The 27,647-nt window shown below is 39.8% G+C and overlaps 1 protein-coding gene across 1 annotated transcript in view; it reads left to right on the forward strand.

Moving 5' to 3' along the window:
- The window catches only part of LOC116684799 (adenylate cyclase type 5), an 80,808-nt gene continuing 53,161 nt past the window's right edge, over positions 1–27,647 (forward strand). The window contains exon 1 of the mRNA XM_032510228.1: positions 1–2,061. Coding sequence (XP_032366119.1) covers positions 1,132–2,061 — 930 coding nt within the window. The 5' untranslated portion in view covers positions 1–1,131. The remainder of the gene's footprint in view (positions 2,062–27,647) is intronic.

The following is a 27,647-nucleotide window of genomic DNA, read 5'->3' on the forward strand; positions in this document are numbered from 1 at the left end:
GGCGGCCCGCAGGAAGCACACTTGGTTGAATGGCCATTAAAGCAGCAATCAGCGGTAAATGTGTTTTGATGCCACGCTCCAAACACGCACCGAACCGAATGTCCGAGGCTACGGGAGCACGCTTTGGCACCGTGTAACAACTTTGTGAAATGCTGCCGCTGCACGACTGCGAAATCGCACTGTGCGGAGTGTGGCTACAGATCTAATCAGGAGTCGCTCTCTGGGGATTTGAACATTGATGGACAGCTGTTGGGACATTGATTCGGGGCAGAGGTTGGCGATCAATTGACCGTGCGGCAACACAGGCTATCGCCCACCATGGACCAAGTAGCTGTTTTCTGTGGCTGCCAGAGGGGGAAGAGGAGCGGCTGAGTTTTCTCCTCTGTGTGGGAAGATCGTGATGATGCTTTCTGGCCAAACGTGATGCTCCCACCGCCGTCCAGGCTGCAGTGTTTGGTCAGTGCTGTTGCATCAGGACTTGAGGGGACCTAATAAGAACGGTCAACATGGGATTCACCTTTTCAATTCCCTTCATCTTCGTATTTTCCGGACACGAACCGTTTATACCAGTAGATGAACATGTCAGTATAGATGTCACGGATTCACAGCGTGATTGATGGTGTTGCGCTATGATCTCTGCAGTCCGTGTAATGGTTTGTATTGCATCTACAGCGCGCGCTGCCGTGCAACCTCTCCATGGATGGTAGTTAATTGGCTCCAATGATGTAGACCTCAATGCACATGGGTCTAATGTTCCATCCTCTCGTGGCAAAACTGGCTCCTCTGTGATAACTGAGCATGTTCAATTGTTTTTATTCCCAGAGCTTTCCACCTCTTCTGGTAATTGCTTTGGATGAGTTTTTTTTTTTTATTTATTTTTTTTTTTTAAAAAGACTTTGTAGAATGAATGTTTACCTCTAAAAGTGAAGGAATTAACCGGTAGCAGTAAAGCGCACAGGCTGCTTCAACCGTGACCAACTATGGAAAAACCAACTTATGACAGACATTTAATGCGCCTTATCTTTGGGACTTAATTGTTTCCGGACATAATTTCTCAGTGGAAAACAAAACGTTTCCCACAGTGTTTATTTGTAGTGGTACTTTTCTGTCTCTGCCTCCTTGTTCTCCACTATGTCAAGATCAAACAGTGTCAGCCCACCCGGAGTCGGTGCGCCCGGGTTGAGGGGAGGGACCGAGCACAGATCAGCTTGGGGAGAGTCCGAGTCCGTGGCCAACGGGTGCCCATACTCGGCCAGTTCTCCGCGCAAGAAGCTCACCCGGGCCAACAGTCGGTGGAGAGAAGAGGATGATCTGGACCAGCGGCAGCCCGGGCGAGCCACAACGACCGTCAGCAGGGTCAGCTTCAGGTCCAGGTCTGCTTGGCAGGACCATGGCGAGGAGAGCCGTGACAAAAACCGCGCGTCCCCTAAACGTCCAGACGGCGAGGTGAAACCCAAGTCGGTGGAGCTAGGTCTGGAGGAGCAGAGAGCCAAGCCGAGGACCGAGGAGGTCATGCCCGAAGTGAACTTTTCTTTAGTGGCGTGCTTCATCAGCGTCATGCACATTTTCAAATCCAAGAAATTCCACTCTGATAAGTTGGAGCGTCTCTACCAGCGCTACTTTTTCCGTCTTAACCAGAGCAGTCTAACTATGCTCATGGCAGTGCTGGTGCTGGTCTTCACGGTCATGCTAGGCTTCCACTGCTCCAGTGGATCAGCCAGGCCGAGCATAACTTATGTGGTGGTATTTTCCGTGGCCATCTTCCTAACACTCGTTCTGATGGGGGTCTGCAACAGGAACGGCTTTCACCAGGACCACATGTGGATTGTGTGCTATGTGGTCATCCTGTTGGTGCTGGTGATCCAGGTGGTCGGAGTGCTGCTCGTGCAGCCCAGAAGTGCATCAGAGGGGATCTGGTGGACCGTGTTCTTCATCCATGTCATTTACACTCTGCTGCCCGTTAGGATGCGCGCCGCAGTCATCACTGGAGTTATCCTTTCCGCAATCCACGTGGCTGTTTCTTGGATGCTGAACGGCGTGGATAGCGTTCTGTGGAAACAGGTAGGCCTATGTTTGCTTATAAAGTTTTATGTCGAGCTGCGCAATCACACGCAATAACGCACTGTGTGCAATAACGCATGGCAGAACATGGGCATTTCCTTTTTTAAACTTCCTGCTGCTGAACTTGTTTCTCTTTGTCAAATGGGATCATAAGCAGCTATGACAAATATGTTAATAAGTGGCCTGTACTGCATTAGCAGATCTATTGGGCAGGGCAGTGTTAAAAGTGCAGTTTAAATACGTTCATCACAGTAGTGGCATGCACCGACTCTCCAAGAGACAAGAGAGAAAATGATCCCCTACATGTTCCTCATAAACTCTAAATACCTCTGGTAGTACTTTGCAACCTCAATATTTACTTTAAAAAAAATCTACAAGGTTGCTATCTGTAATAAAGGTGCTTACCCAAGTGGGTTTTATTTTCCTACTATTGTGTGTGTGTGTGTGTGTGTGTGTGTGTGTGTGTGTGTGTGTGTGTGTGTGTGTGTGTGTGTGTGTGTGTGTGTGTGTGTGTGTGTGTGTGTGTGTGTGTGTGTGTGTGTCCTCCTCTCTCCCACTTCATTGTTTTGGCTGTTCACTCAATTAAGTTATTTTTATTATCTGGCCTTATGCTGCTCATAAACCTTTTCTTTAACAATGTGGCTCTTCTAAGTGCTTTTATAAATATGTCAGAATGAATAATAAGATATTTTCCAGTTGTTAATGTATTTTGCAGCTAAAGACTTCCCTAAAATGAGTTGGTTCAATTCAAAAGGTGTTTATCCTTGAATATATAAACACACTATGAAAGAAAAGTATGTGGAGGCGCCTGTCCACGTATTTTGTTGTACTTCTGGTCTGGGACTGTTTTTCATGGTTTGGACTAAGCCCTTTGTTCCACCAAAGGGGATTCTTAATGCGATAGTATACACTGATATTTCAGGCTATAGCGTACCTTCATCTACTGTATGTGGCAACAGCTTGAGGAAGGCCCTTTCCTGTTTCAACATGGCAATGACCCTTGTCCTACTGCACACAGTTTAGACAAGAACTAATTTATCTGTATGTAAAGACAAAGTTGTTAAAACATTTTCACGTCAGAGAAGCTGGTCTGGCAAAAATACACCCAGAGTGCCACAAGTGAGATGCTTCCATTCACACTAGACTGGCAACGGGTCCTCACCGTAAGCAACACAGCCGCATGGGGAGGACATTGGGAGTAATTCTCTTTTGTGTGAATAATGCCCATGATTTTGTAATGAGATGTTCAATAATCACATATGGATGGAACATTGCGGTCTTAAAAACAGACGTGCTCCAGACAGAAAAGAGAGACTGATGTCCCATACTATAGTAGTGTATCTAACTTTAGGAAGAGAGCATTAAGTTGCACACCGTTTTAACAACCCAGTGAAAGTACATGAACGGTTGTTTGACATGACACAGTCACAACTACTTATTCAGTCATTAATGTGCAAAGAATGTTTTAAACACCGGAAAGGATGCAGAATAATGTTTGGTTATATAAGCAAACACTAGGCTGATAGTTTAGTTGTTCTGTGTGACTGGAATGTGACTCTGTATCTATTTGTATTTTCTGTGAAAGCCGCATTGTCATTTGATGTGATGATGTGAGTGTGTGGGAACGAGCTGCTGTATTTGTGTTTCTTTCCTCACCATGCTGTTGTTTTTAGCATATCTGTTCTCCCCTCTTTACATAGCACCCAGCTAGTCTCTAAGTTAGACCACTGTTTATGTGAGACTTTTAACCACTTTTCTCCCCTGAAGGACAAGCCACATGTACTCTAGAGCGAAGAGATAGAAGTGCCTCTTGGAAAAAGTGTCTAAATCAGAATCAACATTAGATTTCACCTCGCTGGGTTAATTGTTCTTCCCTGTCCCCTAGGCAGCATAAAAATATATCGCTCAAAACTGCGGTTTGCTTTTGTAATTTAGACAATGTAAGCATCCAGAAGCTGAGGAGTGTGACAGAGGATGCTGCTGTTTTGGAAGTCATATTTTAACCAAACATGGATGCAAGGCAAGCCAGAGTACCTTTCAGAAACAACTGCTGACGCATTCCCCTGTGACTCTAGAAAACTGTGCTCAGTGCTCTGTAGCTTAGCAACAGATTTTATTTCACAAACACCATCCACCTCTTTGCAGTACTTCCCCAGGAGCACCTGTGTGTTTTATTTTCCCCTCCAGCCATGGACCTCCTGCAGCCATTGACTGCCTGCACATCACTTTGTGTTCTGAATCAAACTGAGAGACAAGACATCTTGTATCGTCATTGCTCCTCTGCACTGTTGGTGTTCACGGTTTCTGATTTAAAAAAAAAAAAAAAAAAAAAAAAAGAAAAGAAAAGAAATAACACTGTAGTGATGCGACCGGCACTCAGTCCATCATCAAAACAAGCAATGTAATATGGAAAGCCCATTAGTTCATATTTCACCTCCTTTTTGCTGTTTTTTGCTGTAAAGTCTTAATATAGTTTTACTTTGCCGGCTGGCTCCATGCGCCGGCACATGATGGCTGGCAGACGGTGTTCTGTAAGCGGCGTTGGTGAATGCACTAGGACCCCTGCTTTAGTCCTTGGTGTGAATACAGTTGGGCTCGAACGATTGGGCACCCCAGGTAAAAATTTGTATTAATGTGCATAAAGAAGCCAAGAAAAGATGGAAAAAATCTCAGTCATCAAATGACAGATTAGACATTCGTATAGTATGTCACAAAAAGTTAGATTTTATTTCCATTATTTACACTTTAAAAATAACCAAAAACAAAAAATGGCGTCTGCAAATGATTGGGCACCCTGCAGAGATAATATCTTGTACCCCCCCCCCCCTTTGGCGAGTATCACAGCTTGGAAACGCTTCTTCTAGCCCGCCAAGAGTCTTTCAATTCTTGTTTGAGGTATCTTTGCCTGTTCTTCCTTACAAAAGTCTTCCAGTTCTTTGAGATTTCTGGGCTGTCTGTCACGCTTTTAAGGTCTATCCATAGATTTTCAATTATGGTGAGGTCAGGAGATTGTGAAGGCCATGGTAAAACCTTCAGTTTACGCCTCTTGATGTAATCCACCGTGGAGTTTGAGGTGTGTTTAGGATCATTATTCATTTGTAGAAGCCATCCTCTCTTTAACTTCAGCTTTTTCACAGACGGCATCAAGTTAGCATCCAAAGGTTTTTGCTGAAATTTTATTTAATCTATTTTTCCTTCTACTTATGAAAAGTTCCCTGTGCCAGTGGCGGCAACACAACCCCAAAGCATGATTGATCCACCCCCATGCTTAACAGTTGGACAGAGGTTCTTTTCATTAAATTCTGTGCCCTTTCTTCTCCAAACGTACCTTTGCTTATTGCGGCAAAAAAGTTCTATTTTAACCTCATCGGTCCACACAACTTGTTTCCACAATGCATCAGGCTTGTCTATATGTTCATTTGCAAACTTCAAAATGCTGATTTTTGTGGTGAGGAAGTAGAAGAGGTTTGACTCTTCCATGAAGACCATATTTGGACAAATATCTCTTTATAGTGGAATGGTGTACCACAACTCCTGTGTCTGCAGGTCTTTCTGATGGATCGTGCAGTCAAACGTGGGTTTGGACTTGCTTTTCTCATCATCCTGCGAGCTGTTCTGTCTGATATGTTTCTTGGTCTTCCAGATCTTGCTTTAACTTTCACTGTTCCTGATGACGGCCATTTCTTAATTACATTCCAAACAGAGGATATTGGCATCTGAAAACGCTTTGCTATCTTCTTATAGCCGCCTCCTGCTTTGTGAGCGTCCACTATTTTCAGTTTTCTAGATAACTGCTTAGAAGAACCATGGAGCTGATTGTTGGGGCAAGGATGAGTCTGGGCATTTAAAACCTTAAGATTGACATTACCTGGTCTTTCCAGACGATGATTGAGAACAATCCATGACACTGTCAGGTCTCCGCTTTCCAAAGGGGGCGGTGCATGCTGTAAACTCTGCCGGGTGCCCAAACTTTTGCAGACATTTTTTTTTGTTTACTGTTATTTTGAAAGCGTAAATGATGGAAATAAAATCTAACTTTTTGTGACATATTACACGAATGTCTAATCTGTAATTTGATGCCTTTTTGGAGATTTTTCCATCTTTTCTTGGCTTCTTTATGCACATTATACAATTTTTTTACCTGGGGTGCCCAAACTTTCGAGCCCCACTGTGTCTGTTGTGTTTTTTTTTAAATTTTTAATTAAATCATCAATTTAACTCCTATTCCTCCCATGTTGTAATGAGGAGACACAGCCTCCTAAAGCCTTGAATATATATGAAGCAATTGTGTTAATCGTTCACTGTTTTGATGCATTTGATAGTCAATTGTATTGTTAAAAAAGAAGACATGTCTGACGGCAAGGTAAAGCAGTGAAAAACCTCTAAATACACTGATTTTTTTATTATTTATTTATTTATTTTTTACAAAGAGAATACAACCTTTTTTTGCCTGTTGCTGTAGTAAAAGGCAGATTCTTTGACTGTAAAACGGATAGTTTCCACTTTGTTGTGTTTCCGCTGTGGCAAGCTGAGTAACACTTTGCTGTTGGGCTTCATTGCTTCATTCTGCTCATCTGACATTCATTAACTTTAATTATTTTGTTTGCTATGTAGGAATTCAGATTCATGGGGGCTAATTTGCAGGGGGAAATAAAAATAATTATGGTACACATCTTTAATATGGATTTATTCAACCAGCAAGGTAATTCCTCTGAGAGCTTGCATTATAATAATGCAATTCTGCTTTTTGCTGACCAGCTCAGGTTTTGTGATGATTTTTGTTGTTAGTGCTTGCTACGGTTTTATTGTATACTCCTAATAATATTAATTGCCATTTTTCACCACTTCATTATTGAGTCTGACAATGGCGTCTTCTTTTTTCTGTATGGTATGAAGTCTTTCTTTTTGCCCTAACCAATAGGATGTGACTGATGAATCTAGAGGCTCTACCACCAGTGGTTAGGAGGAGTTAGCTTGGCGTTATGTCTATGAAAGTGCTCATATTATGGTAGTTTTCAGGTTCATAATTGTATTTAGAGGTGGCACCTGAATAGGTTTACATGGTTGGATTGTCAATAACACATTATTTTTGTTGTACTGCACATTGTTGCAGCGTCTCTTTTCACCCTGTGTGCTGAGTTGTCTGTTTTAGTAGTTACTGATATGGTCATATCCACTACAATGCTCAATTGCCTATTTTTGAGGAGGAAATAAACTACAATTTGTCACCGCGAAGGCATGAAGGACACCCCCTCCACCACCGGGCGCTCGGGATTGTTGTCGGCTGCGGGAGGCGAGGACGGCAGGGACGAAGGCTGCCTGCCCGGCTAAGGGAACTACCACACAGATTGACACTGCCAAGCCTCCTACTCACCAACACCAGATCGATAACACACAAAATGAATGAGCTACAAATACCCACGGAATTGCTGCTTTATGATTTTCACAAAAGCCTGGCTGAACACACTTATAAATAGCAGCTAGCAGCTAACCAGGCAAGCTACCCACCCGCAAGATCGAGACAGGGTAGGTGAATTAAAACCATGCCTGAGCTGGAAACGCATCTTTATGTTACTTAAGGGCCCTGTTCATGTTATACAGACATATTAATTGCATTGTGTGTCTGTTAAAAGGCACAAAGGCACTTTGAACCTTGCTCCGTTAACGGCCGTTTTAGCTCAGTGGAAGCTTGTACACGTAGCTGCAGCTACTCAGTGTTGCCTACACGAATCAGGTTGGGTTTTTTTCAATGGAAAGTACTCTCACAACAAGATTAATTTAAAAAATTGGCCGGAATTCTCCTTTTAATGATGATTTAAGTTTTAATTAATTTTATTGATTATTTTCAGCCTTTTAATGGACAGGACGGCTAGTTGGGAAAGGGGGGAGAGAGTGGGGAAGACATGCAGGAAATTGTCACAGGTCAGGTTTGGGTTAGGGGCTTCAGTTTGCGTCATACAAAGTACATGTCAAATCTTTGAACAGCATCTGACATTTTAACCTAAAATTGGGAGAGGGCAGGTTCTAATGAATTTTGTAACTTTCAGAAACTGACATCCACCTTTTTACACAGCGGCCAGGTTTGCAGAAGTATAAAAGTAGGCCGGGTGTTTACTTCTCTCATATGCTGCGTTCAGACCAACTTTAGTCCTATGTGGGGAAAAAAAATATCATTTGTTGGATGAGGCCAGTCCAGCGACGCAGTGGGGGCCCCAATGCAGGGGGCTCTGTCAAAAAAACTGTTGAAACAGGCTCAACTTTTGCTGCACAAGACCTTGTAGTTACCAACATTCAAGCAAGCACACATTCGTGGTACATTTTGTGGTTAGTGCTACAATTATCACAATTATTAGGCCTATAAAATAATTGCTGTTGTGATAGGCGTCCTTGGATAGTCACCATTACATTTTATGTACCGTTTGCAATAGCTTGAAGGCCGATCATTTCATTGCCACGTCTGTAATTGTTTTGCATTTTTACAAATAAAGACCTTGAACCTTTACCACAGCTGTGCCATTGACTGTGATTGAAAAGCATGATGGTTGAGGTGAAAGGAGAGTCCGTCCCTGCCATTGTTTAGAACTCAATTCAGATTTTGATCACACTCATCTCTTGTCTGACGTTGCACCCCTGCCATCGTCAGTTTGAAATGGATTTTCATGGTGGCTTGGGATTTCAGATGGTATCGAAACCTTACACATTTCATGTGGCATTTGAATCCTGGGTCTTGATTACTGCCAGACATGGGAGTGTTATTTCATGTCCCACCCTCGTTAAGTCTGTTGTAATTTGAATTTTTAACATTACTGGATGATGTTGCTGAAAGTTATGATGGGACCCTGCGGTTTGTTTTGAAAAACACATTTTACTTTTCTCACAAAGGCATCTGAGAACTGACTTAACTACTGATATACAATATTAGGCAATAGACAATTTACTCAGGAAGTAACCCACACACTATTAAATCACTTTTATTTATAGACAATAAATACAATATAAAAGAATTCAAAGAAGACTTAAATCAAATATATCCAAACAACCAACAAGGAACTTAGTTATGTGAGAAATGCTAGAAGTTTCTTTGTTTAAAAAAAAATGACACCATTCTCTCCTACCACAATACAAGTTAATCGTAAAGAATGTTGTCACTTTTCAGACTGAGGACCTTACCTTCAAACCAGCATTACTCCTCAGTTTCTGTGCAAAACTATTTATCATCTTATTAAAATCTAGTGCTTTGACCATCACTAGATGCTAATAGCCAATTCTACACTCTGAGCTAAATGACCTCTCCTTTGTGGGATATTATATATAACATGTCCATTTATAAAAGTGATTGTGTTTACATCCCACCTTCTGGCAGGTACAGGACAAATGAGAAATACTAAAGTGAAAAAATGCAATGTCCACAACACTGCTTTAAGCTCCCATAACAGACTTGTACATCTCAGAAGAGGGCTGGATTTTAACAACCCTCTTTTGAGATGTATAAGTCTGTTGAATACCTGTATGAAAGTGTTCTCTTAATTGAGTCATGAGTGGAGCTATAAGGCTTTTTAGATCAAATACAACTAATTGAAGTCACATGTTGGGTCAGCTGATTGTAATGCTTACATATATCCCTTTTGTCAAATGAGTCCACCGTTTGCCTGAAGAAGACCCAGTAGGGTTGAAACGTTGCCTTTGTATTAAATTATGGGAGCTTAAAGTAGTTTTCCAGACATTACATATTTATATTTTCACCCATTTACTTTTGCAAATTATGCGGGGTCTGCACATTGGCTCAGTGGTTAGCACGGTCTCCTCACGGCAAGAAGGTCTCTCGGGTTTGATCACCGGTCTGGGCTGGGCCTTTCTGTGTAGAGTTTGCATTCTTTCCCCGTAGGTTTGTGTGGGTTTCCTCCTACCCCCAAAACGTGTATTTCCCCACCGGCGCTGTAAATATAAGAGTTGTGTCAAGTAAAAACCTATTCTCTTTCCAAATCAAATATGTGGATCATAAAAATCAATTTACATATTTTGACTAGATGTAAACAGATTATCTGCTGTGGCTAACGGGAACGGCCAAAAGACTAAGAAGACTTTTGCGTTTCATGCAGTTTATGACTTAAAAACAACTCCTCGTTCATCTCCCCAGTTTTGTGCATCCAGAGAGAGCGCACATCTCTTAACGTCCCTCAAACGGTCTATTCGCTAAGAGTCATAGCAGGTTGGTTTTTCCGCTCATTAATTGTAGACGGGTTGCATCAAACACTGACAGCCCATTATCCTGTCCATGAGTGCCCAGCACAAGTGTTATAAGAGCTACATGGTTTTGCCATTTTACATTTTCTGTACTGTATTGTTTAGTTTTTGCAGTCACCACCTTTTAAAATAGCTCCTCCACAGCCTGGTCATGCAGTCATGCGGTCAGGCAGTTCAGGCTTATTGACAATAAAGTTGGTTCTTTGATTTCATCTCCCTAAGAGAGAAATCCCATTATCCTTAATGAGGTGTCAGCTAATGAATCATTCTGCAGAATAAAAAAAATTAAAATAATTTTCAATTATATTAAAGGGACGCCTAAATGGCAAAGACATACATGCTTTCTGGCTAACACTAGTGAGTGTAGTTTCGGTTTTATGTGACCAGGTCCTACCAATTTCTGCTGCCACCTCAAAGGAAGTGAAATTAATTTATTTTGTATTTGCAAAACTCTGCAAGTTGTGTTATGTGAAATAACCCACAAGGCTGCAAAGCCTCGGACGATACCATCTACTGCATTCCTTCTGGGTTTTGGAGAATATTTGGCCCAGTGCTGAGCACACACTGAAAACGTCTCTTGCATATTGCTGTTGTGTTTTGGGAACTCTGTGACTAGAGTTTTGGTGATTTTCATGTTCTTACTTATCTAAAAAACTTGATGATCGCTAAGGTTTGAGAGGAATATGTCTTTTTTGGGTTTATGAAAACCTTTCCAACCAACAGGATATAGCCAGATGAAACGTTTCATCCAACAGTCGCAATAAGTTTGTTAGAGTTAACTTTAACTTTATGTGGTGCCCATCATCCATTAATCAGGCCAAATGCCCCCTGAGCTACAATTTCCTTTTGAACATTGTACTGGCATTTAAAACAGTAAAAGTGTTAAAATTGGATTTGATTCACATGTTTTATTCACTCAGCTGACTGTGTCACACCATTAAACTGAATGGTTCGGGGAGCATTAGGTTGACCTGGGGCCTGCCTCACAAAGCAGAATAAGAAGGTCATCCAACTTAGTGCTTAACCCGGCTTTTTGTCCCACAAAGAGGGCGAAGATTTGGTCTTATTCTTCTCCATGGTAACTAATTGTACAGACCAAAACTGCTTGGTGCAGTTTTTGACCGTCTCACAAACTTAAACATACTGTAGACCGAATCACCATGACGTCGCACTACACAAACACAAAAAGCATGGAGCAATGTTTTTTACAAGAGGGTCACTTTTTTGTTTGTTCTATACCTGGGATGCACATGCATTAAATCTACATTATATACTGTATATTCGTGCCTGGTTTCACACTATTGTGCTGATCTACAGGTGGCGTTGACACAACACAATGTGCCTGTAAAGGCAAGGACCAAAAAGACTGCTAGCAAGTAAACACAAAATGCCAACGCTGTTTTAAACAAATTCAGCTTTGCAAATGTTTTATGAGGAGCTAAATGCTTCAACAATTTGTTAGACCTCAAGAATGCACATTGTGTTTTGGTGAGAAGCGATGACTCAAAACATCACTTTGCTAGCATACAAGAAAACTCCACAGGGTACTGTGACACTTTGTCTTTATAAGAAATCTAGCCTAGAGTACACATTTGCTAAACCTGTGTCTCACTCTGAGTTTAAAACAGGGTTTATAACAGATTGCAGGTGAATGGTTTCTAATGGTGTGAGTAATAAATACAATGTACCATTTACAAATTATTTATTAGTGATATTGCTGTTGGTTCAGTGCAGTCTCTTGCACTCATATTTCATTCCAGTGGCCCTGGTAAACATCAGCTTCGATAATAGAAAATAGTTTTTACAAACTGAGTGATATGGCAACATTAGCCATGGTAGAATAATGCAGTCGTGTTGTACTTAATCAACAATCCTCCATATTTAATGTGCACGATGACATGCATTATGGCTTGCTCATGCTAAGGTGTTAAATGTGAAATAGATTTGTCAAAATACATATTTTAAGCGTAGTGTGATCACACAGTCTGATGACCTCAGTATTGACACACAGTAACCTACTGGTCATTTCCTATGGTCCCCCCCCCCCCCCCCCGTGGCTGCTTTATTGACTGCTGTTGAAAGCACTTTGATGTGAGGAATACAAGCGGACATTTCCCTTCAGTTTCTCCCACGATTTCTCCTTTTATGAATGAGTCAGTTTTTATAAGAACTGTGTCCTCTAAAAAATGTAATCTATAAATGTGCAGGCGTATAAAATGTATAACTGTACCACGGCTGTGAATAAACACAGGTTATTTTCTCTCAATGATGCCGTCGGTAGTGGGAAAGGTGAAGCTGAGTCCAGGACACGAAGCAGCGACTTTTGAACGATTCAAGCTCTCTCTATTCATTAGTTTCAATGCATAAAGCTAAAAAAATTAAGATAGTTGAACAAGACAAGGGACTGTTCATCCTTTCTCTGAATGAACACAGGGACTGTACGGAAAATAGAAATTGTGCTACAACCTGGTACAATACATCTCTTTTTAATTTTTATACTAGGTTAAAGTTTAATTGTGCACTGTCTAAATAAAATGACATTACAAAACAGTAGACATGCTGGTTCTGTGATTGATTTTTAATGTAGCTATTCTGTAGCCTGCCCTACATCATTCTATTACTGGGCACTACATAGGATTCAATTCAGTCATTGCTGTTAAAGTATCATTTGTATAAATTTGTATGATTTGTGCTGAAAATCTAGTTGGGAAAACAAGCTGTTGTTGGTCACTGAAGTCATTAAGTTAGTTACGTTTTGGTTATTTAGGGAGGTGGTGCTTTGTAACAAATGCCATATGCTAAACTTCTTTTTCATCTCTATAGTGCTACTTCAGGTATTATTTTATCTAAACTGGGATCCTCTGATCAGTTTTGTCTTCCTTTCATGTTTGTTTCTCCCCTCGCAAATGCCACTGCTGTTCATTTTCTGTCTTGTTTCTCAGATTTTCTTAATGTCAACATCACCAGGAGGCCGTGGTCTGCATGTGTAATAAGGAGTCCCTTTTTGTGAATTTGGACCGATGTTGGAGTCACAGGTTACGTTTTATTTATATCATGATCATGAGTCTGAAATTTGCCTCAAGAGGCTTTACAATGTGTACAGCATTCAGGGGGTTATATATAATGTTTTAGTTGGAATGTTTTGTACAACAAGACTTTGCATGGGCATATTCATGCCACTTTTCTGTGCTGTGCATCTTCAGACACACACTAGTCATTTGTTGGCAGGCATGTTATGCTCCACTGAGAAAACGTCCCTCATAATTCTACAGAGCTACATTTGTGTATCCAGCTTGGGTTCAGTAATCATAAAGTTCCCATTTGCATTCCTGTGCTAGATTATTGTTCTGCATGGTGGTAACGCAACAATTGTCTTGCAGTGAGTCAGTAAATAGAGAGAGAACCTGAGAGGCTTTGTGTCAATATCACAATACTTCAGATGTTGTTTTGGCTTTTCACATTAGTTTATTATTATTATTACTATTTACAGTTTATTACTGTTACTTGTTGTTGTCTTGTTGCTTTGCAACCAAATAGCTAAATATGTTTAAACTATTTAAGAAGGACAAGGACAGTTGTAATCTAAAGGATTGGGCCCTTTTCCTAGAAGACACCATGTGTAAGTGGCCACTACTGTCCCTGTGTTTGTATATGAATGGTGGCAGAAATAGTAAGTGCACAGACCTGCTAGCCTGTGCTACCAGGACCTCTTTTTGCCATTTTTGTCCACTGCTTAAGTGACCTCACACAGCAGGCCTTCAGTCCTGATTAAAATGCTTGACCTGTAACATTTAGCTGGAGAGAAGCTTGTGGTAAGCACAGAGAAAGAGTAGGGTTTTAAAAATAGCAACGACTAAGTAATGTGTTTTAATGTAACCCAGCTTGAAATGAGGACATGATGTATTGTTTTTCCTGCGTGACTGTGTGTGTTGTGCCACATCAATTTTTATGAGGCGAGTCCCCCTTTCTGTTGGTTGCATAGGGGATGTTTTCCTCTCCCGTTCCCGCAGGCCTACCTCATAATCAATGAATCAACGGCACTGCATGAACAAAGACAGCAAATCTCTGGAACAGGAATTAGATCCCATGAGGTTGAACCTCATGAATACAACTTGTATTAGAGTCTATGATATCCAGGGAAACAGTTGGTTCCAGTTTCCAGGCTGGAATTACCTTCCACCTTGCCATATGCTTCCCAGTATATGACTAGAGAGGGGTGTTATTTTTTGTAGCCATTTGACGTGTTCAACACTCACATTTGTGGTTAGTTTGTGGACTATTTATGGCATGTTGGTGTCATAAAATGCAGTTTTAAATACCATATGTGAAAGCTAAACCAAGTATTGAAAGTATAATGTGAAAGCGGTTGTTCTGCTCTATTTGATACACTTAAACCCTATGTTTGGGCTGCTACTTAATTATACAAACCTAGATCCCTTAAAGCAAAATGTATTGTTTTTGGCCTCTTGGTGTCTGTACAATAAGAAGCTGTAAACACAATATTGGCCTAAAATCACCTCATAAAGTTGATTGTCTGTGTGTTAACAAATATTTTACACATCCAACATTTAAGAAGCAAGCTTATCATTCATTTGGAGTTGTATTTCTGCTCACTCAATGAATGTAAGTCCAATATTCAATGATCTTTTTCTTTCTCTGTTTTGGTCTCCACCAGCTCAAAATATCTGGCTCTTCTGCTAAATAGTCCACTGTGTAGTTACAAGCTTTGCCAATAGGCCCTTTTGGTGCTTGGTTTGCTTTTACAGTCGGTTAATCAGAGCTTTTGCCTGCTCTGCTGGAAATGTGGCTGATGAGAGCAGTGAGGATGAACTATACAGGAAAACCAAAAGTATGAGCTGAAAGCTGAAGATAAAAGGTTTTGTTGAGCTACAAAGTTGGTAATAATTGTCTTTGTGTAAGGCAACAACTTTTACATGACATTTGACCCATTTTCAAACATAAAAATATTGCTTAATGCAATTAAATGTGATAATTCGTCGAAAATCTAACCCTATTAAATCAGTCATCTAGTGTTGTTCTTAGTGTAGCACAATGACCGTGGGGAAAAAGTTAGTAAATGGCAATAGCGAAATTTCACATTAGTGCTGTCCATCTGCATACTCTACTACTACTCTAGTATTTCTCTTGCCCATAATAGCATGAAGCATGTTCCTTTGAACATACAGGGTGAATCTGTGGCTTTTTACTGATTCTTGTAGCATAAAAATACTCTTACTTACTAAAAGATGCGTTACGTCGTAAACGTTTATGACTTGTTTATAATGTTTATGACACTTTTATTTAGATACCTTCAAGTGAGGTGTAACTGTATATTCTAGTACCAAACCATTTTGTGACAGTTTGCAACTATGTCTCTTTTCAGAGAGTGTTGGTGAAAGAGCCCTGATCTGACTGAACCATGTATGCACTGCACAAAGCGTGCTTACATGCACAGTTACATAGCGCGCTTCACCGGCTGCCTTTGTCAAGGTGGCACGAAGAGTCCATTGAGCCCATTATGTGCCATTATGCTAATTGTGGAAAGTAATTCCATTATCATCAGTAATGAATGCAAATCCATTGTCCTGTTTTCAGGTCATTGATGGGTAGAGGGAGAAAATAGGGTGTTTTTTCTGTTCACTCCTCGCACATTTACAGTGACTCACCATTGAAATGATATTGTGAGAAATGGTCCTTGATATGATAATTATAGAACTGATCATGCAGCTTATTCAAGGATCCGTACTGTCACATTTTTATGTATACAAGCATTTCGTTTGGTTTAATTTCTCCACAAATCTTACTGATGTTCTGAAAGACAAATGGGTTTGTTTCCTGGACCTACAGAGCAGACAGATTTGGTCTACTTGGCATCAAATCTCACTGTAGCTCCCACACACCCCTTCCTAGTTCTATATCGCATCATTGTCAGAGAGACATAAAAGCAGCGTGCTCTAGAGGGAGAGTGCATGACAGAGGATGGATATGGGGCAGCATGCCCATTGCCAATTACCCCCCTTGCATGGGGAGCAGAACCATTATGGAGCACAAATGTCCCATGTGAAGATCAGACGTGTGACAGACAGACCAATTAAGATTTAGGGCTGAAACTAATGAATATTTACATTATTGATTTGACTGTTTTATTGATCTTTTTGTGATTAATTGATTGATCGGTCGTAGATTACCAGGAAATAACCCAAAGTGACATATCCAAATAAAATATAACCAACATTCCAAAAGCTAATTAAAGTTGCAAGCAGCGTAGGACGGGCCCTCGCTCCTCTTTGCTCATCAGTTACTCAACCCTGCATTTGCCCAACCGTCGGACACAGCGCGCACGGTGGAGTGTGCGCATTTGAGATGGTGTATTGCAAAAATTGTACCAGGTGCAGGGGGTGGGGTAAACTGTGAAAAAGGAGCTCTACTGAGTTCAATGATACCTCAGACAATAGTCTACGATAAACGGGTCATCAGTTATGAAACTTAGGGGGCAGGCCAAACCATCTCTGATGAAAAGGGACCTCTCTACTCTGCTGAGTTCAATGATACCTCACACAATGGTCTACATCAAATGGGTCTTTAGTTATTAAAAAGGGGCACATGCAACATAAACGAAGACAGACATTGAATAGAGCTCTCCTATTGGCCCACCCGCAATCCCTTACAAAAATACAAGTTTTTCTTTTAATAACTTTCATCTTCAAGGTGTTGAGATGGTACAGACCAAATTTGAAGTCCATTTGATGAAATCGCTAGGAGGAGTTTGTTAAAGTATAGCACCTTAACTTTGAGGCCTTTTTCCTGTTGCCACTAGGGGGCGCTATGACTTTGAGCCAACATCTGCATGTAGATGTCGTCAGGGTTGGACTCATAGACCGTTAATATTGGACTCTGGTGAATCCTGAAGTTTCAAGCCAATTGGACACAAGCCTCCAGGAAGAGCGCCATGTTTTAAAGCCACCGTGGGCTTAGCGGATAAGGGTGGAACTGCAACCCACGGCCCAGAAAGACTTTTCACATAGACGTTGCATGGGGAAAGAAACTTCTATATTTTAGCGGATCATTTTTTTTGGGTTACATCAATTTACCAGCCGAAACACTGGTAAGGGTCTTTGTTGAAAACATCACGTTTTTAAACATTTTAAAATTCACTAGTACCCGGATGTAAGTATACGCTGTAAAGCTTGTTCTCTAGATGGAATATCATTAGTATTTTCCCAAACTGCCAGGGCTATTGGCTAGTAGTGTTTCTGCACATTGGTTTATTCCTGTTATATTTAGAAAGGGCTGGTTAGATTGAGATGAAACTGGCTCTAAAATTACAGATTGTCCACATCGGGCAGGAAGAGTGTCAGCTCTGAAGTTATCATTATTCTGTGGTTGGTTGTCGAGGAAAAAGCCTCAGTCCTCAGATCCCTCTCCAGCAATGCTACCCACATGTATTATGACTGCAAGGCGGAGAAATAAAGTAACACAGGGTGTGATAAGGCTCAGTCTTCCCCACCTGGCCTTATATGGACGGAGTTTGGGCTTCGGCAGCTTCCAAAAGCTGATCAGGATACTACAGCTTACGAGCTACAGGTCAGGGATTAGTTAAAGTCATCCTCGTGGAGCTCCCCTGATCCATGTCTCTGCGTCTCAGCTTAATCATATTCATATTACAGACGCACAACTGCAGTATGTGGATCAAAGGGGATGACACTACAACTCAGCTTTAGAGTTGAGCTCTCACATTGGTTCCTCAGACTTAAAATAATGTAACAAGGTTTTATTCAACAGCAGTGGAAATGGTCTGTACAGCACACACAATTCTGATCTTGAAATGATAAAGCAACAGTGGCAGGTTGGTCAACATGTAGATAATCCCATTATGTGTTATAAATTTAATTAGGCATATTAATCGGGCAGATCAAACTCTATTTAATCAAATCGGTCCACTGACTTGACCAGTTTGGCATCTGATAGTATAATCTGTTCATTATTTGGAGCTTTATGTAATCATTTTGCAGGCAACTGGCTCTTCCTGTCGCTGCATATAAAAGCACAGATCCTATTCAATGTTTAATATTGTTTGTGATTTCTCCATTAGGTCTGTGTGATAGTTGGTGAGTCTCTGAAGGACCTTATTGCAGATATCAAAAATACACTGAAAACAATTGTTGCGATAGGGGCTCAAGGTTTTTCTAAGTTTTTTTTTTTTTACAGATAAAAATGCCGCGACATGGTTTTTTTAATTGCTTTTAAATTTTAATTTAATTTTAAAATTAATTATTATTATTTTACTTGTCACCATTCCAAATCCTTGATTATGTTAATTATGTAAAAAATGTATAATAACATTCCTTTATGTAAATACCGTACATATCCAATTCCTTATATTTCTTTATTTGTATTTCTACTCTATTTATAATATTTGTGCAACTGCAACACGGAGTTTCCCTTCGGGGATCAATAAAGTATTTCTGATTCTGATTCAGAAATGACTTGATAATTTGGAGAATATTGCAGTGTTGTGTGACATTCTTAAATGTATGATATGGATAAAATTGAGGCTTGGAGGGCCTGAAATCCATAATAGAATTACTGTCAGTGGCTGAAATTTAAAGGCACTATTCACAAAATCAAGTAATGTTGGCAGTTTTGAAAAGTAGAATTGTGCAAGTTGTGTTGTACCTGATGTATCTGAGATCACTGTCAGTGATGTTGGTGGTACAGATGCCTCTGAATTGCAGTTGAGTAGTTCACATGAATTGATGATTAGTTTAGAATTTAGTGGGATGGTCTTGGCGTCCAAAAACAGCTCCTTCTGACACCCGCAACACTGTATGTATTTCTGTGTATTTTTACCCTTTGAAAAGAAAGGTGAGAAAGTTTCAGATTCTTTTGAATTGTAAATACATTTCACGGTTTAACTACTGTACATGGGAGGTATTTAAAGGAGTACACCAACATTTGGTGACTAGCTGTAATACTTTCACTGATACATTAAGCCTAATTTCCTGTGCCAAATTTCCACTCTTTAAAAAAAAAAAAACTCTGGCCACTGAGGGCTTTTAAAAAAGGACTTATGCTACGGAAACTTTTTACAGAGTAGTACTATTTATTTACAGCATACATTGACGTGCACCAATGGGAAATAGATATTACATTTAAAACAAATACAGGATCCACACATTGTGTTCAAAAGCCCAGGCTTGCTTTTTTTATGGGTTTTATGTTCATGCATGTTGATTTTGAGTCTGCAAACAAAAGTATCCTTTGTATACAAACAGTTTGTCTATAATTTCTTTGTGAAATAGCTTAAATTTGTTTTCATTGCAATGTGCCAAACAATTATTGTATTCTATTTACTGTTTTTCTTGATTAAAGTGCAGCAACCTTACTTATTCTTTTTTGTTTCAAGATACAGGCACTTACTGGGATATTTTTATTCTAATTTTTTGAGAAAACACAAAAGATATTACAAACTTAAATTAGACTTAAAAAGGCAATAGTTAAAGTCCATTTTGACAATATTAAAGTTTTTAAAGTTAACTGTTTAATTCAGAGGGCTTCAAACAAGTGGAGCCAGTAAGTATCAAAATATGGTTAAACAAGTAAATATTTTGAGGACTCAATTATAGACATAAAATACTTGATGAGGGGATAATAAGACATCTAGAGTGCAATAATAACACTACAATGTGTTAAAGGGCTAGATAAAGACAATATTCACAAAACCAAATAATCCAATTTGAAACTAGTTTTCCCGTGGAAAATAACAGATGATGTTGAGATGTGTTTGATGATGATACGTACTAAAGTTATTTGACTGATGCCCTTTATTCAGATAATGGCACAAGAAAACAAACAATATCTTATAAGCACCAAAAGTTCACTAAAAAGTTGTGACATGACACAACATGACACAGACTCGTCTGGAGATACTGTATGGTGTTGTAGATATGTCGAGATATGTTTTCCGGGAATGTTGACACTACCAAACAACAGTTTGAAGAATTTTGGCCGGCTCAGCAATACTGTTGGCATATCTTGAAAGGTGTTATGGTGTAAACTGTCACTGAACAGGCCAGTTGTAACTGAGACCCGGTCCAGCAGCCTCCGAGGGCCTCCAGTCTGTTTTGGCTCGACGTTGTGGAAATCACAGCGTGGGTGTGTTTGATCACTCAGACAGAACTGTCATGGCCACTGGCAGCCGGACGACTCCCAGACACCCAAACACAACACACGGACGGACACAAAACATCACATGAGCTGTGTGGATTAAACTGTGGATCAAGTGGAGGCAGTGAAGATGAGCATGGGGCATCTGACGGACACACATACACGTCCCTGAGGTCCAGCCCCTGCTGGCTATTTATTGATAAAGGGTAACTACTGTTTTTTGCAACCTATTTTCCTATGTTTTTTGTCCAAGCGACTAATGGGAACAACAATCTTTGACATTGGTCCAGTATTAAGCATGATTGCTGCAGTGGGCAGCGGCGAAACAAGCTACCAGGTCAGATAATAGGACAATTGTCCCGCTTGTATTTACCTTCACAAAATAGCTTGTTTTGCCACTGAAAGGCTCAGATTAATATTTTAATCCGCCGCCGACTGCAGTGATCATGCTTAAAGATTGCTGTTCCCATCAGTCACTTAGACACAAAAAAAATAGGAAAAATAGGGTCCAGATTAAAAAAAAAAAACGGTAGTTAGCCTTTAAGGACCCAAACATAGCCGGGACTTTATATTTTAGCACTTTCTTTTTCTCCTTGTCGTCTTGCTCAGTGTTTGCTCAGACTGTCTTGGACATAAATATAACTCTTATGATGTTGGTGGGTTCCTGTAAACCAACAAAATCCCACCACCACCCTCCCAAATGGATAAATTGATTTCATTGTTATTAACAACAAAAAACATTCTAGGAAAACTAGTAACAGAAGGAACCAAGTAGATTGAAATTACATCAAGAGCATGAACTGCATGTTTCTTTTCACATATTTTTTTCCTCTCTTCAAAAGACTGTCCATCTTGTTTTTCTTTCCAACTAAATCTTTCAACCCCTGAGTATTTTATTCTTCATAGCATTATGCTTAATGCTTTTTGTATTCTTTATGAATCCAATTCACAGACCTTTTATTTCTTTTCCCCCCACTTAAATCAACAATACCACATTTTTGTAGATTGGTGTTGTGGACAGCTTTTGGCACTGTACATCTGCATGAATATGATTAAACGTTTCTTGTCATGCAGCTGTGAAAAGGTCAGTGATTGTGAAGCATGAATAAAACCGCTGATCCCAATCGGCTAATTTGAGCGTGACGTCAGTGCTATTCCTGAGCTAATGCCATTCTTTATTAATGAGGGCTCAGTTACAGCAATTATTGTTTTTATTAGTTTCACCTGTTTCTGAAAAGTCAACATGAAAAAAAGGGTCTAATCAACCTTAGCTTTATTCTACACTGCGGCCAGTTTGGAAACCAATTGCACTTTATAGCATGTTTTGTACTATTTGGACTCACTCAGGAAGTGATATGTGACGACAAAACATACTCATACTGTGATTTTGTAATAGATTTAAAGTGTTAGAACTTCACAAGCAGCATGAAAGAATGTTTCACGGTGGATTTAAAAATAATACTTTATCTTTTTGTCACCTGACAATTGCTACAAAATGTGCTGAACTCCTCAGTAATTCAAATAGTAAAACATGTGTATCTTGCAGAAAAGTTAACCAGGTGCTGGACTGAGCGAGGATTAGAATAATAGAGTCCGCACAATGAACGCTCCCTGTAGAAAATATTTACCACCACAATTAACTGAGTGGTTTGTCAGAGTAAAGAGGAGCACGCTCTGTTTATCTGAAAAGGTCAAATGTTGACATAAACATAATAATCAGCAAAAGGAAGTCCTTAGTCTCTGAAAACCAGAACAATCCATTTGTTTGCCATTACTTTTAACGACACAGTTATTGATTTTGCAATGTCCATTTATGTGAGTTTTCCTGTTGAAGAACTGTAATATATTTATTGAGTTGCAACTTATTCCCTGTCATTGTTCATAATCTTAGTTTTAATAGTCTCAGTATGCCATCCTTGTCATCGTCTCTTCAGACATTCTTGCTGGCTGTGTTCATGCTCCTACACATTTTTATAAACATTGTCTTAAAATGATCTCAATCCAGGTTAACTGCTAAGTATCAGAGCTGTGTTCAGCTTGATATTTTTAGTTTTTGTCAAGAGTAATAGTCACAATTTTCATTATCATGTCTTTTTTTAACCTAACAATGGCTTTTTGCTGAATACGGCCTTGTTGTTCATTTTAGTGTCAGGCAAATATACAGAACAGGGTAGAGTTGCACAAATACTGGGGTTGAGCATTAATATTTATCCCCTGCTGGGTCAGAGATGGTATGCTTGGTATGTTGGAGGCTTGGTACTTTCTCTCATTAAGCTTTCGCATTCTCTCTCTCTTTTTCAAACACACTCAATCACTTACTCACACAGACACTTTCTCTCTCTCTATCTCTCCCACACATTTTATGTTTATTTTCTCTAAACAGGAATTATTGGGTCATTCAGCTCTAACTTCTCCTGAGACGACCATGATTTACTCATTCGATCATGTCAGACTGTTGGTTACAGTAACGTTTAGCACTTAAGCATCCTTTGATCATGTAGGACATACAGATTTGGTTAGAACTGGCTTTAACTTGACATAACTTAATAAGTTTAGCACTCCTGTTGTCAGGGAATCTTTGCAACTTTTATTTCCTGCTAATAGAAAGCTCACATCAGGCTCCATGGATCCATTTCAAGACTTTCAAGTGATTTGTTGCATATTGTCAGTTTTATGAAAAAAGTCTTTTTCCTCTGAGATCTGGGAGAATTGTGATTTGGACTGTTTTCTGCAGTTGGCTCTAATTTTGGTGGAGATATTGCAGGCTGAAACAGTAGACCACCAACTAGCACAGGGACACAAATATTGCTTACCATGGGATTACTAATTGTAGGCATCCAAATTAGATACGCCACACTAGTTCTCAATGTGCAGCCAAGAGACTGTCCATCTCATTGGACGGCTCTTGAGCCTGAGCTGTTGCTTTAAGTTTGCTGTATTCTTACTTAATCACAATCATACAATTCTGTGTAATGTTTTAGATTATTTGCTACTTAATTCTTTGACAAAGGCCTGTTTAGTGGGTTTATGGTTGCATTTTTTTTTAAATTTACTATGATTCTGCCTGGGATTTTAGCTGCTCACCAGGTTAAAGGGTAACTACCGTTTCTTTCATCCGGGACCTTATTTTCCAATGTTTTTGTATCTAAGTGACTGATGGGAACAACAATCTTTGACATTGGTCCAGTATCAAGCAAAACAAGCTCCAATGTAAGTTATAGGGCGTTCACGCTTAATATTGGACCAATGTCAAAGATTGTTGTTCCCATTAGTCACTTAGACACAAAAACATAGAAAAATAGGATCCAAGTTGAATAAAACAGTAGTTACCCTTTGAAAAAGGTGAGTACATACAGGTTTGTCTGATTAAGTCCTTTCACTAGGGAGGGGCTGGGCACTCCCAAGAGGAAGTAGAACAATAGATCGTTCCGCTGTGAATGACATTTTATAATATTTAAGGTGCCTATTGTTGTGGGTGCACATACATGTAAAAATAGTCATGTCAGCATTAACTGTGCAATAAAAATCTAATGGTATTCATATCCTGAGTGTTTTGTACTTTTATTTTAGTACTCTACCGGTACTGGTTGGTAGATGCCAATTAGGTGAGGCTGAGACAAAATGGCTTCAGGAGAAATGTAAATGTAAATGTGTTGTATTTATATAGCGCTTTTCCAGTCTTAACAACTGCTCAAAGCGCTTTTTACATCTACAGGAAACATTCACCATTCACACACATTCATACACTGTGGCCGGGGCTGCCGTACAAGGTGCCACCTGCTCATCAGATAGACACTCACACACATTCACACGCCGATGCGCAGCACCGGGGGCAACTTGGGGTTCAGTGTCTTGCCCAAGGACACTTCGACAATGACTGCAGGGGCGGGGATCGAACCACCAACCTTCCGATTGGCAGGCAACCGCTCTACCACTGAGCCACAGCCGCCCCTTCCAGAAGGGGAAGGAACTTGGCAGCTTGCTGTGAGGTTGCCGTTTTAGTTGTTTCTTTGCCTTAGTTAAAGTTTTTGTTGTATTTCCCTGGATTCATTTTGTGCCCTTTGTCTGAGTATGATGATTTGTTTTGTTAATAAACACCACAGTTTTTGCACTTCACAAGCTTTCTGTCCAGCTTCCTCAAAATGCCCCACCACCTCATCACTTTTTGCACGAGGTGGGTGGTTTGACACCATTCCTTGACAAGTGAACTAATTCTAAAAGAATTTGCTCAAATCACAAAGCACTATGCACAAATGTTATTTGTACAATGATATTTGTAATAATTATGTCAAGCAAAGATTTTAGCCTGCTGTGGTCTGAATTTTTTTCTTGCAAAGGATAGATTTTTCTGATCAACAGTGGTTTTGTATTTCTGCCATTTTTGCTGTAAAATTTATGGCACCAAACATGCCGAGCTGCATCTGTTTGGAAACCAATTCAGGAGGCATCAGCCATGGGAATGCATGATGAGGATTTCCACAGGACGAGTTGTCCCAAGAGAAGCATTAGTGTTTCTCATGGTGTTTCATCATTCAGGCAGCCTAGGGTACGCCATCTCAGTCCACTTCTTTTCTCTACTGCAAGCTCTGGGCTTCTCCAGTAACACGGTCAGTGTGTTACAGGATATTTGTAGCATTGTTTTAGACCACTTTATACGGCTGTTTTGTTCTGAGACCTTAAGAGATAGAGACTGAATCCTTTAACCTCCCAGCTTCGAATGAATCTGTGTAGGCAGAGATAATTCCTACAAGTTGTCATTTCTTCCTTTTGTGAATGTGGATAGTGGAACACTGGGTGCACAGACCTACCTGGCTATTAAAACTGAATTTGTTTCCTGTCAGAGTTTTCAAAGCTTTGGAGCAAAATAGATTTGAGTGGTAGGGGTTGACATCAAAGAGTGCCACGCAGCCGTGTCTCCCGCATGACCGGTGTTGAAATGCAGGGTCTAAATTTGGAAGACTCCAGTTAGTCAGTGTCCCCTATCTGTCTCTTCTCTTTTGAAGCATGAGATGAAAAATTAAACATGCTTTTTCTTGTGTTTGTCGGTAGGCTTGTCTTTCTTCTTCAAAGGCCTGACTCATAAAAATGACCTTTTAGTTCCCAGGAGTTCAGCGTCTCCTGTGAGGCTTCAGGGCTGCTTGAAAGCATTTCTGTGCCCCTGTGTTGAAGTAGAAGTCCAGAAAATGTTCCCAGTCAAAGCCAAACTCTGTTCACATTTGGTTTCTGAACAGTAGATTTTGTTTGGTGTTTTACGCTCTTGAGATGTCAGCAAATTGTGAAATTGAAGGTCAGAGGATATGCAGAGACCGGGCATCTTCACACTTGGTCCAGGATCAGATAAAAGTTTGTGTTTGTCAGTTTTTGAGAAGAGGAATACAGAAAATGTAAACTTATATCAATGCAGACTTACAAGTGTTTGTGGTTTCAATGCGAACACTGCTTACAGCTGCCTGCTGACCTTCTTAAAGCTGAACTAATCAATATTATTACATTATTAACTGCATTAGAGCTCGCTCGAACCAAAGCCTTGACCACAGTTTTGTGGTGGACTCAAGTGTGAAATTAGTTTTCACACTTCACCAAATGCACCAAACTCCCAGGACTGGGAGAATGCTTCATGTTGTCCAATTTGAAAACGGCCTGAAAGTGTTCCTGGAAATGACATAAACGGAAAAACTGACTTTTACACACCGTGAATAAAGTGTGCTTGTATGTAGTTTTTTTTTTTTTTTTTTTTGTACAGTTCCCTAGTAGTCCTTTGGTTCATAATACAGTTTTTAACATTCAAATTGAATTATGGCATTACACCATACATGATTATGTTCAATACAACATGCAAACATTTATAAATTATACATGTAGCAACACGTCTGAGAAAACTCTTCCTACAACCAGGATGTGTCTGCAAGCGTGTCGATGTAAGTATATACAGGTCATCTATTTGCCTATGAAATACTATTTGTCTCTATTAGCTTTCTTTTAATTTTAATATATGAATCTATTCGTGAAGCACATACTATGTTTTATAAAAGCAACCTTTGTTCATGACTACTTTTCGATGGCTAATGGATAAATGAATAAGTCTGTGCATATTCACATTATCCTGTTAGAACAAGCACAATAGAAGTACATGTGAGTAATGCAGTAGATGCCACATGATTATGTTTTCATAAAAAGCTTTCAGTTTTCATTAGATATGGTTAATGTACATTACTAATTTGCTTTCTGATGGAAATAACACAGGAGTCAAATAATAGCAGTGTTATAGGAGTGCTATAGTGATATGAAAATATTACATATGCAGAACTAATGCAACAAAACCTGTCTTTGGTTCATGCAATTTGATCCTCATGTTGTGTCCTGGTTACAAAGACATTAATATAGCAGCTGACAGCTGTCAAGATAACATCCGGCAACAAATAACTGCAGGCCCTCACTTGAGAGACTTTCACCTTCTTGTACATTGCCCAGCAGAATGAGGCTGGTAGTGGGTTGCCACAGTAATCAGCATGAAACACATGACTTGCATTTATCCTTAAAGAACACAATGTGCCTCAGTGTGCTCAATGAGGGGGTGTGTACTTGTAATCAATTTAAAAATCTAATCAAAAGAAAGTAAAAATCAGACTTACAATGTTGCAATACTTACCAAGGGCCAACTTAACAGAGGCCTGTTTATTTCTTTACTGACTGTTGCTCAAAATTAACTTCATGGTTTTGCCTCAGCCATGTTCTCCAGAAATTTGCAATCACAGCAATTCTAATTACAAATTAAACAATTGCATTTTTTTCTAATTTCCTTAATATTTTCACAAAGAGGAAGATTGGTCATTGCATTTCTCCTCCATTGCTTAATTACTGGCTATGCATTGGTTCTAAAGATCTCTAACAAGTAAAATGTCAACAAACCATTTCTAGCCTTACAGGAAAACTTAACCATCAATAACATTGTTATGTTCCTCTAACTAACCATGTAATTCATGAAGCTATTTGGAAACCGTACTCTGTGTGGGAGTAAATACTTTAAGTTTGATTCAGACAAAATGTCCTTTAAATACAAGAACGTCCTGTTTACCGACTATTACAGGAATGTTCACCATGCAATCAAATTTACAGCAACAGTTTAGCCCTAACAACATGAATGAATTAATGCTTTTTCTACCTCCTTCTAAAAA

The sequence above is a fragment of the Etheostoma spectabile genome, unplaced genomic scaffold, assembly GCF_008692095.1.
Source record: "Etheostoma spectabile isolate EspeVRDwgs_2016 unplaced genomic scaffold, UIUC_Espe_1.0 scaffold00569331, whole genome shotgun sequence".
NCBI classification, from domain to species: domain Eukaryota; kingdom Metazoa; phylum Chordata; class Actinopteri; order Perciformes; family Percidae; genus Etheostoma; species Etheostoma spectabile.